We start from the raw sequence: 15,606 nt of genomic DNA on the forward strand, positions 1-15,606 counted from the left end.
AGAAGTGTGTGTCCGTAAGTGCGTGTTGCATCGATCGGAAGAGATGGTAATCCGACGGTGCCAAGTCTGGAGAGTACGCTGGGTGCGACAGAACTTCCCATTCAAGCTCTCGAAGTGCCTGCTTCACGCTTTTCGCGACATGTAGTCGAGCGTTATTATGCAACAAAATGACTATGCGTCGATTATTGGCTACGGATGATCTTTCTTGCATCAATTTGTCACTCAATCGGTATAATTGCTGCTTATAGCGATCAGCTGTAACGGTTTTATTTAGACCTAAGAGTTCGTAATACAGCACACCTTCCTGGTCCCACCGAACGCACAGCAAGGTCTTATGCCCGTGAATATTCCTCTTCGGCGTTGAAGCGGATGGTTGGCCGGGGTCCGCCCATGATTTTTTCCGCTTGGGATTATAAAAATAAATCCATTTTTCATCGCCAGTCACGAAGAGCCACAAAAAACTCTTTTTTCTTTGCCTGACAAGCAAAGAAGTCGCAATAATCAAACGATTTGAAATGGCACTTTCTGACAACTCATGTGTTAGCCATCTCCCTTCCTTATGGATCTTTCCCATGGCATGAAAGCGTTTTGAGACGGCCATTGGTGTAACATTTAACTATTTCGACAACTCTAAAAGTGTTTGAGCTGGATTCTTATCAAGCAATTCTTGCAGCTCGACATCTTCAAATTTTTTCGGCCGTCCTGGACGTTCTTTGTCTCTCACATCAATATCACCGTTTCAGAAGCGTTGAAACCAAACTCTACATGTTGGTTCCGATGGAGTTTCATCACCATATACATTTTGGATAATAAGCGCGATGCGCTTCAGCTGCGGTTTTCTCGAGGTCGAAGTAGTGAAGAAGCACATGTCTGAAAAACAGCTTATCGCGATTCATTTTCAATCGATTGGAAAATCTCTTTGGCATCGAGAAATTTAACCTGTGAGGATCGAATCACTTTCAGCGATGTCTAAACTACAAAACACATGTGACTTCATCATCGAAACTCGTCAGCATTGGAGGCAGAGCCTTCTAGTAGCGAGCGATAGGAATTAAGTTTAACACCTAATATCTATTATAAATAAAGTTTGACGCTGTCGCTATTTGTGTCATACCTTTCTATCGGAAAATTAAAATTAGTACGTGGCGAAACGTCTTAGCGAAAACATATCTCGGAACAGTCTTTTACAACTATATTCTTTTACAATTTATCTTTATATTTTGGACTGTTAAAATTATTACTTCATCATTTTTGTCTGGTTTATCGTTTCATGAATTATCTACGACTTTTATATATTTAACCACAGTGTTATCTATGAGTTTGATATTTTTGACAAATTTTGTTTATCACAATGAGATATTCGAAAGTACGGTGAGTGTTCATAAAATATTAACCTTATATACGTTTCTTCTCATATTACCGAATAAATAGATATCTTAAGGAGTTACTATGGATTATCTGAAGATGGCTTAATATTAAGCCGAAATATGTAATGGTTTTCTAAGTCCATCCATAGTAACTTCTTAAGATATCCATTTATTCGGTAATTTATAATTGTCTATGATAAATCTTGAATGCTCGGTGGGTGTACAGAAACAAAATTTCTTTCTCAACGATTAACAGATCGAAAGCTTGAAATTTTTAGATATTGCATGTGTTAAAAAGTAGCAGTTACTTTGATATATATGAGAAGAAACGTATATTAAATTAATCTTTTGTAAACACTCACCGTACATTCGAACTTTAAATTAAATTTTATTGTATTTATGTGACATGTACATCTTCAAGCATTTTTTTACTCTTATATGTCCTTTTTAACGTCAATTTAAATTGTTTAAATACATCCATTGAAGATGACCATAGTAAGGGTCGAAACGTTTGGAGTAAATATTTGTAGATTCTTTATCAATCTCCGTTACACAAATCGTAATTGACACAACTAGCGCAGCTTTAATAACTCTAATTATGACATAATTGAATTTTTGTTTCTAGAGCCTATCTATTTTGTTTAACTATTTATTCTTTTAATTATTAGGTGTTAAACTTAATTCCTGCCGCTCGCTACTAGAGAGTGCTGGCTCCAACGCTGGCGAGTTTCGACGATGAAGTCATATGTCTTTTGTAGTTTAGACATCGCTGAAAGTGATTCAATCCTCACAGGTTAGATTTCTCGACGCCAAAGAGATTTGCCAATCGATTGAAAATGAATCGCGATAAGCTATTTTTCCGACATGTGCTTCTTCATTACTTCGACCTCAAGAAAACCGCAGCTGAAGTGCATCGCTTATTATCCGAAGTGTATGATGATGAAACTCCATTGGAAAGAACATGTAGAGTTTGGTTTGAACGCTTCTGAAACGGTGATTTTTATGTGAGAGACAAAGAATGTCCAGGACAGCCGAAAAAATTTGAAGATGTCGAGCTGCAAGAATTGCTTGAAGAGAATCCAGCTCAAACGCTTTCAGAGTTGTCGAAACATTTTGCCATGCATTGCATGCCATGGGAAAGATCCATAAGGAAGGGAGATGGCTACCACATGAGTTGTCAGAAAGTGCCATTTCAAATCGTTTGACTATTGCGACTTCTTTGCTTGCCAGGCAAAGAAAAAAGAGTTTTTTGTGGCGCATCGTGACTGGTGATGAAAAATGGATTTATTTTGATAATCTCAAGCTGAAAAAAATCATGGGTGAACCCCAACCATCCGCTTCAACGCCGAAGAGGAATATTCCAAGGATAGGAAGTAACTCGTTACTTGTAACGAAGTTACAGTTAGAGTTACTTTTTTTCAGTAACTGTAACTTAACTTCGTTATTTTCTTTCCATCTGTAATTATAACTTAACTTAGTTACATCTTTTAAGTAACTAGTAACTAATTTAATAGTTACTTTCATAGTTATTTTATATATTTGAAACGTATTTGTCAATTTAGTGTGTGGTAGTGTCCACTTGGCGCTACAAATACTTCGAAATATTTGATTAATCAGAAGAAAGAAATTTAATTAAAGCGTTCAATAAACTCTTGTACCTGTTTGGTCTATATTTTGGGATCTAATGGAATCCTCCGATCAAATGCAAGAGCGCTCAGTGAATGATTGTAAACTATTTTGGATTAGTGCTGGAATTTATTTGCAACTTTTAGCCGAATAAAAAAAGAATTTTTTTTACAAAAAACATTGTATATGTGTGCTATTTCATATTCATATTCATATTCATATGTGTTCATATTACTTTAACGAAAAACGTCTTTGCCATACAATTTTTTTTATCTTTTTGAATAAAATTGTATAACATGTAAATGTAAGCCAGACTTTTTTTTTAATTGTCCAATGCTGCATTACACTGATGACCCCGTGTATCATCCTTGTTTAATATTAGGTGAAAAACAAGGATAAAACAATACATGAAGGCAGTTGGATTACAGCCCTAATGGTATCGATACTATTAGTAAAAATTTCGATGAAAAAAGTAACTTAAAAGTAACTTAAAATTACTTTTTCAGTAACTGTAACTGTAACGAATTACTTTTCAGAGTCAATAACTTGTAACGGTAATTAATAGACTGCGGAACTTTATGCAAAATACTTAACTGAATATTAACTATCGAACAGTTTTAGCAGTCAATCGTTGTTCGTTAAAGAGTTATTAAAAAGTGAAGTAAAAAGATTGAGATTGCCATCTGTAAATTTACAAAATTGCAAAATATGCATTTTATGCAAAACGTTCAGTTAAGTATTTTGCATAAACTTCCGCAGTATAGTAATTAATTACTTTTTGAAAGAGAAAAACTGTAACTGTAATTAATTACTTTTACAAAGTAACTTTCTCATCCCTGGAATATTCATGGGCATAAGACCTTGCTGTGCGTTTGGTGGGACCAGGAAGGTGTGCTGTATTACGAATTCTTGGATTCAAATGAAATCGTTACATCTGATCGCTACAAACAGCAATTATACCGATTGAGTGACGAATTGATACAAAAAAGGTCATCCGTTGCCAACAATCGACGCAAAGTCATTTTGTTGCATGATAACGCTCGACCGCATGTTGCGAAAAGCATGAAGCAGGCACTTATAGAGTTTGAATGGAAACTTCTCTCGCATCCTACTCTCCAGACTTAGTACCCTCGAATTACTCTTCCGATCGATGCAACACGCACTTACGGACACACACTTCTCCAGTCACAACGAAGTCCAAAAATGGGTGGATGAATGGATCGCTTCAAAAGACACCGTGTTCTACCGTCATGGGATTGCCCTGTTGCCAGAAAGATGGGAAAAAGTAGTAGAAAATGGAGGAAATTACTCTGATTAAGGTATTCATTCATCTTCCCTTCGAAACACATCAATTTTGGAGACGAAAAAACGACAGGAATTAAGTTTAACACCTAATATATTATTGCAAATTTATTCGATTAATAAATAATTTTCTAAATAATAAATATTAATTGATAAGGCTCTCCAGAAATGATCTAACAAATAAGTATTAAGTGCCTATCAGAGCCGACACAGAATAGAATGTGTAAAAAAAATTTTTTTCTTATCACTTTATTGATTAACAATAAAAATATATAAAGTTATGCTAGTTGTTAAGGCAAACGTTTCGGCCCTTGCTTTGGGTCCTCTTCAGTGCCGATCAAAAATGAATTACATTGAAAATTGAAATATTGTATACATTACAAATTTGCACCGACTTCGTCCAGTGACAAAAATTTGGTAGAATTTCTATAGGTAAAATGGAAACAAACAAAAACAAAGTTACGATCAGAGGTTTTAAGAAAAAGGCACGCAGATTCGAACATTAATTGGACTTACATGTCGCAGGTTAATAAATTATTTCCTATCTTCTTCCAAGTGAATCAGGGTGACGTGTGTCTCAAAAAGAACCGCCACTGATTGACGGAACACTGCACCAATAAATTAATCCCAAACCAAATACAGAGACAAATTGATAATGAAATAAAAATAAAAATTCTAATAAATTATGTGAGAATAAACTGCTTACGTGAGGAAAATCTTTCGAGACAAACTCAACCGTTCGGAGAGTCGGTTGGTAATGAGACCTATTTCAGTCAAACAGAAAAACAATATCTCTCCAAAACACACGTCAACCAATGACAACGTTGTGCTTATATGTACGAAGGTAAATTTGAACGCTTCAAATCTGATCAAAAGTAAGACGAAACCTCGTAACAAGTATAATAATTAAAAACTATCACGAGGACGATATTAAAAGGTATTATAAGATAAATAAAAATACCAATTAATAAGTAATAAAAAAGTAAAAAACATAGGGAAAAAGAAAAGAGACAAAAGAAAAAAGAAAAAGGAGAAAGAAGAAAAAAAAACAGAGAAAAATTTTTTTTTGTTATTATTTAAAAATATGTCTTAATAAAATTTTTTGTTATTATTTAAAAATATATCTTAATAGTCAAGTTTGTAATGTCAATGACATAAAACAGTAAGATTAAAAATTAAATTAGAATAATATCTGTGTCAGTAGAATAAAAAGTCTGAAATAAATAGTCAATAGAAAAGAGTCAATAGAATAAAAAGTCTGTGATAAATTAACATAAATTAATTTTCTTAAAACCTCTGCGTAACTTTGTTTTTGTTTGTTTCCATTTTACCTATAGAAATTCTACCAAATTTTTGTCACTGGACGAAGTCGGTGCAAATTTGTAATGTATACAATATTTCAATTTTCAATGTAATTCATTTTTGATCGGCACTGAAGAGGACCCAAAGCAAGGGCCGAAACGTTTGCCTTAACAACTAGCATAACTTTATATATTTTTATTGTTAATCAATAAAGTGATAAGGAAAAAATTTTTTTTACACATTCTATTCTGTGTCGGCTCTGATAGGCACTTAATACTTATTTGTTAAATAATTTTCTGTCTAGTTGAAATAGCCTTTCCCCTTTTCTGGGAAACTTAATTTTTGTGTAACTTTTGAAATAAGGGAGCGATATAATATTTTTTGCAGTACATTAAGTTTAGTGTAAGTGAAGTGAACCATGTAAATTTTTTACAGGCTTATATTTCTTCCAATTACATTAGTTCACATCAAAAAATTACTTTGAACCGGCCTACGTGTTTTTTATAGATTTTTGGATGATAAAAACGGTGCTGCAATCGAAAAAATTCTAGCACATCAGATTTCCAAGATAATTGAGATTTAATACTTAAAAAATATTACTTTGTATACGAAGCGCCACTACGGTCTGACTGTTAAGATGTTGAACTATTATATATTCATATTTAATGAATTAATTTAAGAAATTATTGCCTCTGCCGGGAGTCGAACCCGGATCTCTTGCATTCTGTGCGAGCGTCCTAAGCCTTTAGACCACCGAGACAGAATGCAAGAGATCCGAGTTCGACTCCCGACTAAGAAAATATTTTTCGCAATAAGTTTATTACAGTTTTTTAAGATTAAAGGACCCCGCACTATCCTTATGGGAAATGGGGTTCCGCGGATTTGGCTCTACCTTTGCCAATTTCTTGTTTAAGCCATACTGATGAAAAGTTCTCATGGTCGCAACTTAATCCTATGAGCCATTTTCAATGTAGAGTCGCTCGAATGTCTGTAATAGTACGATTTTCTATACATCCTAGGTAACAAGATGATGTCAAATGACATCTTAATAACAAGGCGAAATAAGCCGATGTCAATAGAGAGAGGCTATAGTGGGATGACTCCCGTCTTGCCCCGATTATCACACCCTCCCTTGCCCTAAATAACAGCTCATGCTCCGTCTATAAACATTCCGTTACACGCACTTGACAACATCGTTTGAGTTGCCATTCCGTTCTCTTTTGAACGTGTTCTATTAACGATCTCCTCGAATAAAGATTCTTACCGCATTTCGTAACGCAATTTTTTGTGAGTGCATTCTCACTGTCTATCTTCTCGTTAGATCTCCTGCTAACACGCCTTCATTTTAGCATCACTGGTTAAGACCTCGCGAGACTCACGCTATACGTCCGAATTAGAATTATCATCTAACGATCTAATCAAACTCTTTCGTTTTCACTCATCCTGAACTCTTTACAGCCGACCGTCACTCGTCACTTTTGATACGCTAACGTCTCGCTCTCTTGTACCTCGTATGATACGAGACTCTCGTCGAACCCATTGTTATCTATTTGCGCTTTCTACGGAAAACGTCTCACCTCTCTCGGACTCGCCGTTCCAATACACTTTTCTCCTCGAGGACTCTTCTGCTATGGCATTTCGAATCCGCTTTAATTGTTATGTGTGCAACTCTGTCTGTGAAGCACAGCAATCTGTTCGCATTAATCGAGAAGATAACTTGGTTAAAGTTGAAATTATGACTTTCAGACGAGATACAAGAAATCTTCCAGATGTAAATGTGGATGAAAACACTCGTATCTGTAGTAACTGCAATCGATCAATTATTGAAGAGATACGACAAGTAGAACTGAATCCAGAGTGCTTAAGACTGAACGTCTTAGCACAGACATCGTGGAAAACATGTTTATTTTGTAATGCAGCTAATAATCTTCACAGACTCTCTGTTTCAAGTAGAGTAAATGTATTCGTTATCAGAAATATTTACATCCCTGAAGAAGTTAGATGTTGTCAAGTACATTTAGATGATGAGGGGTACATTTTTCCGTACTTACTGTTAGGTTTACAATTCGTTAACCGTCCTTATATCATCAAGGGTACTCAGTTGTTACCTTTCTTACAATGTCTACGAAATGTAGCTAACAACGGCTCAGAGAGAAAGTATAGTCATGAAAATAATTTTTCTGACAAAGAGTTCAAATCAATAGCTCCTATAACAAAAGAACAATTCAGGGATTTGTTTGAATTTTGTGATCCTGTTGTTGATGATACTCAAATTCGAAATATTACAAGAAAAGACCTCATAGCTTTTTTATGTAAATTGCGACAAGGATTATCCGATGAATTTCTACGTTTTATATTTAACTATCCTTCCAGACAAAGCACAAGCCTTGCCATTGGCAATGTACGCAAATCCTTAATGCGACGATTTGTACCACAAAATATAGGGTTTCAAGCAATAACGAGGGAAGAATACATACGGCTGCATGTATCTGATTTCGCAAACGAATTATACAATGCAAATCCTGAATACCGTAAGGCAATTGTATATCCTGATGGTACATATGCTGATATCCAAAAAAGTAGTAACTTTAGAGCTTTACGTCAATCTTATTGTTTCCACAAAGGACGTCACTTACTGAAGCCTCTTTTAATCGTTGCTCCAGATGGATATATTCTTCATATTTTTGGACCATATTTCTCAGATTCTCGAAATAATGATGCCGCAATTCTGCGAAACGAATTTGAACGAGATGTTGGTCTAATGAGGGAATGGTTTGAAGAGGAAGATATTTTTATTGTCGATAGAGGATTCAGAGATGCTATTCCGATACTTCATAGATTAGGTTTCGATTATCGGATGCCGCCTTTGTTGAAACGAAATGAACGCCAATTTTCCACAGATGAAGCTAATGAAGCTCGATTGGTCACTAAAACAAGATGGATTGTTGAAGCTCGTAATGGCCATATCAAATCTATTTTTAAATTCTTTGGTGGAACTATTATTATGCCTCATGCAATCAATCTTCGTGATTTCTATCATATAGCAGGTGCAATAATCAATCGCTATCATGGCCCAATAACAATGGATAATGCTACAGTGGAATTTGCTAGAACGTTGCTGCATAGGTTTAAGGAAATTAATGTAGTACAAGCTAGAGTCGAAGGTGAAGGTTTGTGCAGAAGACATGCGCAATGGAGGCCATTACGACAAAATCATTTACTGTCATTTCCACATTTAACATTGGAGTATCTAAGAGATCTAACAGTTGGTGTATACCAGATAAATCTAGCATCATCTTATATACAGGAAAAGTTACAGAGAGACGAAAGTGAACAGCTTCAAGTAGATGAAAACATTAACGAACCAGGTTTTCTAAGGATCCGCTTATTTTCGAGATTCACAAATGCTGCGAAGCATCAAATATTTGTAGCTTTTAATATCAGGAATGAAGATGATGATAATGATGATAATGAAGAATATGAAAATAGTATTACTCCCATTCTTGGATACTATTGTACTTGCAAATCTGGTGGTAGGACTCTCGGATCTTATGCACATGTAGCAAGTGTACTTTGGTATTTGGGACATACAAGACATCTCAATGATATTAAGTATCCATGGACAAGATTAACACAGGTAATACTGGATGCTGATAACAGATTAATGCAGGATAACTTAAATGAAGGATTCGAAGTAATTGAAATTGAAAATTGAGGGAAAACCCCGATTGCAACATAATAATCATTTTTTATAGTATGAAATACATACTGTAATAAACATTTATTACATTATAAATGGGATATTTAAAATCTCTAAATCATACTATTGAATATTGAAACCTTCACCCCTCCATAAACACACACACGCGCGAATACACACACAGCAAAGAGGGTTTGGAGTCGTTAAATACTATGGGAGTGACGAACCGTAGGGTCCTTATCTCTGCTACGACACACACACACACACACACAAGCCTCTCTCTATTGACATCGGCTTATTTCGCCTTGTTATTAAGATGTCATTTGACATCATCTTGTTACCTAGGATGTATAGAAAATCGTACTATTACAGACATTCGAGCGACTCTACATTGAAAATGGCTCATAGGATTAAGTTGCGACCATGAGAACTTTTCATCAGTATGGCTTAAACAAGAAATTGGCAAAGGTAGAGCCAAATCCGCGGAACCCCATTTCCCATAAGGATAGTGCGGGGTCCTTTGAGAAATTTTGGAGGGATTATTAATATTTCGGAGTGATTGGGTTGAAGTCTGACAATCATATCGGCATGCAACTATAATTTCTGAAATTAATTCATTTAATATGAATATATATGGGGCATTCTCCGCGTGTCGGAGTCCCCTTCTGCCAATTTCATTTTTTGACAGAATTCAACCAACCAGGGCTTAAAATTTTCCTTGGAGTGTCTACTTTTTAATGGCGTGTGGCCTTTTGTGAAAATTCAAAATGGCGGACTGGTGCAACGCCAAGAATGAAAAAATGAAGTATATATCTTTAAAAAAAATGCAGAATTGACACTTCATTCGGATGATACTGTATACTCATGAGTTTTCGAGGTTGCTGGTGATTGTTTTTGATATACGGCGTAAATCTTTGCCGATATGACCTTTTTCCCCCCGGTACAGAAAACGGATTTGCGCATCTGTCTACTCGACTACTGGAAGGCATTGTAAAATTTTTCTAGTCAGTTGGGAAATAGATATCTACATTCACGAATTCTGTTTGGAAATTTCTAATTGAAAAATTGACAGATAAAATATTAAGGCGAAAAATGAAGACAAAAACTAAAGAGAAAAATCAAGTGAGAAATCAAGCTGCAGTATACGATTTTGCATGAATTGTTGAGCCTTTAAATTCGCCGCGTCCTACTTTGCTTACGAGAAACAAGAGCCGCTCACTGACGTACCGTATTGGCTGCGATGCTGTCAGTGCCCAGTATCACAGCCAATACGATGGTAAGATTCTAATTCAGCTAGCAATCCAGTAGGAAAACAAGCATCGTGTGCCGCAGGCTTTACTGATGAGTCTAGTAGTGTGGGACCAGGACGAAACGCTGCGGCCGACCACAAAGCTTCGAGTTAGGCCTCCTTAGTTGGACATTTCCACAAACTCATCAATTAAAAAATTTTGTAAAAATATCATATTCCCATTTCAATTATGAAGTAAGTGAAAATTTCAAAATAGAACTCGAATTTTTTAACTATACCGCCATTTTGAATTTCTCAATTTCGACTTCAGAATCGGAACCAGCAACGAAAACTCCTCAGTATACAGTATCATCCGAATTAAGTGTCACTTCTGCATTTTTTTTAAAGGTATATACTTCATTTTTTATACTTTTTTCATTCTCGGCGCTGCACCAGTCCGCCATTTTGAATTTTCACAAAAGGCCACACGCTATTAAAAAGTAGACACTCCAACGAAAATTTTAAGCCCTGGTTGGTTGAATTCTGTCAAAAACTGAAATGGGCGCGCAGAAGGGGACTCCGACACGCGGAGAATGCCCCATATATATAATAGTTCAACATCTTAACATTCAGACCGTAGTGGCGCTTCGTATTTAAAGTAATGTTTCGAACATAAATGGTCTTATTTCCAATCTTATTATTAAGTATATTTTTATTAAGATTTTAGATGGGGGAAGGGGCCGTATTCTAAATAATTACCACAATGAATTATTATTTTGAAGGTTATTATAAAAAAGTTTATGTGGTCTACAATGAACCATGGTTCATTGTTCACTACATTAAAATTATTCATTGTAGACCACTTAATCTTTTCCATAATAATCTTCAAAATAATGTGGTAAAATAATACAACAGAAAAAAGTTGCTTACAGAATAATAAAGCCAAATGTGCATATAAAACTATTGCACAATGAAAAAAATAATAGGTATATTTTTTGCAACTTTTTTGCAACTCAAAAATTTTTAAATGTGATATTACATGGTCATTCTTGGCGTGATCTGCCAGTCGACAGAGGAGCCGATTAGGGGTTCAAATGCGAGTCGCTGCATTATAACAGCACGATTTGGTAACGTTCCATTTACGAAATATCGCAATGGTTCATAATGTATTACGGGTTCACTGTTGGACTACCTACCCTACGTATATTTTGTTCTGTTCTTGTTAAATTTAATCTATGTAAAAATGTATTTTATTATGAAAAAGTGAAAAATTTCAAAATCTTAATTTTACGTTTATATTACAAATAAAATAGATATTAATAATTTAATTAGGTAGGTATTATGCGGTATTTAATTAATGAAAATATATATTATTTTGAACAATAACTAATGAATAATAATTAAATAATAAAGATATTTAATTATTCGAGACTCTTTTAATTAACAATTAGTAATAAGGACAGTGAAACAAAAGGCCATAGGAGTCAGCGCTGGAATTCGATTGCACAATTTTAACAATTCAATAAAATATGTACGTTTGGGTTCAGATTTGAGCCATCTTCAGCAAGCAATAATTACATAAAAATTCAGCGAGTGTCATAGAAAAAACAATTCAATTGCAGTCAGAGATGCAGCGAGTCGTGTCCATCTTCAACGTCTTAGTGTCGTGCCACAAAGCTGAGTGGGTGGAAGATGATGAGTGCCCAACTAAATTGATTTCATCCTGAATTAATTCTAGCACGCCGGAAGAAAAATGTATACTGAGAATATACTTTTTCACAAATAAAAATCACTTACCGCATAACTGCTGCGATCGTAACAATTTAAACCATCGTCAGTATTGTAAAAACATAGTAGTGGTCGTCATAAATTAAAATTTGAAATTAAAATTAATAGGAAATCTGACGGCACATGTTGGTTCGAAATTTAATTAAAACTAACTGTCATAAATGTTAGAGCCCTGATCAGATCCAACCACTCATGCTAAGCTATAATCCGATCTCACTAGATCTGACCATTGCTGTTGGTTAATATTAAATAGTAGATTCAATCAGATCTCTTTCGATCTAATAGTACATTGTGACGACTCGCCACTAGAGGTCCACGGGACTCACTCGGTTCACGTGAGTACCACGCGAATTCCTTTTAAATAGAAACATCGTTCTGGATTCATTCCAGGCGTCTAAGGCAAGTCCCACACTACATCGCTTTACTGATGAGTCTAGTAGTGTGGAATCAGAACGAAACGCTGCGGCCGACCACAAAGCTTCGTGTCAGGCCTCCTTAGTGGACATCCACATCGTTATCTGATCACATCAGATCTCCTAACTTATAAGCAGATGTTACGTCAGATCTTACCAAATCTGAGCACTTCTCGTTGCGAAACTTATAAAAATTTCATTCTTCCCGTAAAATTAATTTCCGAATTCAAACGGGGAAACATTTTTTTAATTATAATTTTGTTGCGAGTATTGTGAAATACGATGTTAATCTATAATACTTATTTTAGCAATAAAGTTGAATTAATTAATATTATATGAAAAATTTTTTCTGAGCTCAGATCTGATTATATCTATTCAAGGATCGAATTAGATCTCATCATGTCTAATTCGATCCGATTAGATAAGATCAATATTTTGATCAAATCAGATCTGAGTGGTTCAAACCTGATGAGATATAATCGGATCTATTCAGATCTATTCCATTTCTCTCTCTTCCTGGCCAATAAAATTTTTATATTAATACGACAGAATAAATCAAATGCATGATAACTATTGTATTGTACTTGAACCGAGAATTATCTAGACCATCTTGCATGCAAACTTACCTAGGACTTTGCAGATTGTAGATTTCAAAATAGGAGACAGTGACGAAAATGCGTACATACTAGGAGGATTGGAGCCTCTTGTACCAAGGTCCTCAATTGATGCTCACAAGAACATGCATCGCTGAAAATTGCCTACACACGCACATACGCAGACGCTTATACGCACACATATAAATACAAAGATAAGCCTTGAATAAAGCCGTACGCACACGTGATACGAGCAATGTCCGGCGCGAGTAACACCAGCGATATCGATGAAGACCACCACATCGCTGAAAACGATCGTTACTACGTAAGCAGAGGGGTTGTACCCATGATTCGCTTCGCAGACTATCTGGCAAGTGTATATTCACCATATGACGACAACGACGACGCGACGCAGCCGTGTAACGGACAAGTCACGTGGAGAATGCGCGGGTTGTTGCACGTGCTGGGTAGACATGTTATTAGATACGGGAAGTAATGAGCTCTAGGGTATAATTAATTATGCAATATTGTGAGCGCGCGCTGCATTACAACGCCATTCGTTCATGCTCGTCGAGGATACCCGCATATACTTCACTTGTGATTTATACGAATATCTTACCTTTTATCCATTTTCGTTCGCGTCCTTCGCATTGCGCAGAACGCGATGTAATTCATTTACCTTACATGCATATATAAACGTATATAAACACGTTATCCTTTATTTACATATGTCTGTGAGAATGATTTATACGTTCTTTCTTAGAAACCTCAAGTATATATCTCTTAATAGCGAACTTCTTGTTATGCAAATCAGTGTATTAGACGATAAGATCCGTTCGCGTATTCTCTTACTTGTTAAACAGACTTTATATTCAATCGCGCAGAACTAATGCCCAAAGCTCTTTCTCTTTCAGCAATATTTGCTGCGCGTACCCCCGCCAATAGCTGTCGACTCTGCATTCGTGAGTGGCATAAGTGACATCCCTAACACGCGCGAACGAGCTCTCTGACTGACCGCTCGTGCCGTGTGTGTGCACCAAGGATCACCAAATATCATCGTGTACGTGCCGTGCAGGGTTTGGGCGCGTCCCTTTAACAGAAGTCGTACAGGTCGTGCAGGTCGAACATGTCCAGCATACGAGTTACGTCCCTATGTTTACGGCCTTTACCCTCTAGATTCAGTTCTTCCATCCCTCGCCAGCCTTCTCCTGCGCTTGCTCCTCTGACATCGATAGCGAATTTACTCAATATTGCTACAAATCCGTGTTACCGCTAATCTCCGTTGCATCCAGGGATGCTTCCAGAGAGTATCGAGTGGGCGTATCGAATTTGTTTGCAGCGAAAATTTATCCGTTCGTTTCTATCAAAATCGATTTGAAGGGCATTATTGAATGCAGAATATCGATATTGTATAGATGACAAATAGACTCTAAATCGAATTTTCTAATACTGTCCAATACTTTTTTTTTTGCATGAACATGAATAGTCATTTCAGATGTATTTTTATCTGTCAAATACAAATCTATTATCCAAATTAGGACACATACATATATATGTGAGAAACACAATCAATACTCGAAATTTAAAATGCCTATTACGGTCGAAGCTGGATTTTCGTTGCTTTTTAAATAATTCAATCTTGAATTACTAATATACACTATATATGTAATAATATGAGGTCAAAAACGTGGTGAGAATATAAACAAAATAAATTATTTAAAAGGCATGAACCACGAACGCCAATTCTAAATGGCTTAAAAATTATATATATATATTTTTTTGATTATTTACATTAATAGACGTTTCGGTCCTAAATTGGACCTTCTTCAGTATTATATTGGATTAAATAATAGATTCATAAGGAGGGCAATCCTTTGAGGATAATTGTTAGCTGCATTAACAGTCCATTTTATAATCTTGCTCTTTTTTTAAAAAATATTATTGACAAAAGTCTAAAAAATAATTTTAGCTATGTAAAAAATAGCTTTGATTTAATAAATAGCATCAATGGGATGTCAATTAATGAGGAATATAAATTAGTATCCTTCGATATTGTTTCGATGTATACTAACATTCCTGAAAATTTAGTCATAAATAGCATTGAAACAAGATGGAATTCCATCTCCATCAAAACTAAAATTCCGAAAAATGAATTTATAAAAGGCATCTCCTTGATCTTTAATTCGACTTACTTTAAATTCGATAATTGTTATTTCAAACAGATTTTTGGCATGCCTATGGGTTCTCCATTATCACCCATCTTAGCCGACATTGTGATACAAGACCT

The 15,606-nt window shown here is 35.5% G+C and overlaps 1 protein-coding gene across 1 annotated transcript; it reads left to right on the plus strand.

Moving 5' to 3' along the window:
- Window positions 1-7,332: 7,332 nt before the first annotated feature.
- On the plus strand, window positions 7,333-9,312 carry LOC108763696 (uncharacterized). The gene has a single exon (XM_018511541.1). It carries the CDS (start codon window positions 7,333-7,335, stop codon window positions 9,310-9,312), a length of 1,980 nt encoding a protein of 659 aa, XP_018367043.1.
- The last annotated feature ends 6,294 nt before the right edge of the window (window positions 9,313-15,606 follow it).

The sequence above is a fragment of the Trachymyrmex cornetzi genome, unplaced genomic scaffold (assembly GCF_001594075.2).
Source record: "Trachymyrmex cornetzi isolate Tcor2-1 unplaced genomic scaffold, Tcor1.1 scaffold379, whole genome shotgun sequence".
Lineage (NCBI taxonomy): Eukaryota > Metazoa > Arthropoda > Insecta > Hymenoptera > Formicidae > Trachymyrmex > Trachymyrmex cornetzi.

What these genes read in the sequence shown, in the direction of transcription:
- LOC108763696 (XM_018511541.1), top strand. Translation starts at nt 7,333, where the DNA reads ATGACTTTCAGACGAGATACAAGAAATCTTCCAGATGTAAATGTGGAT.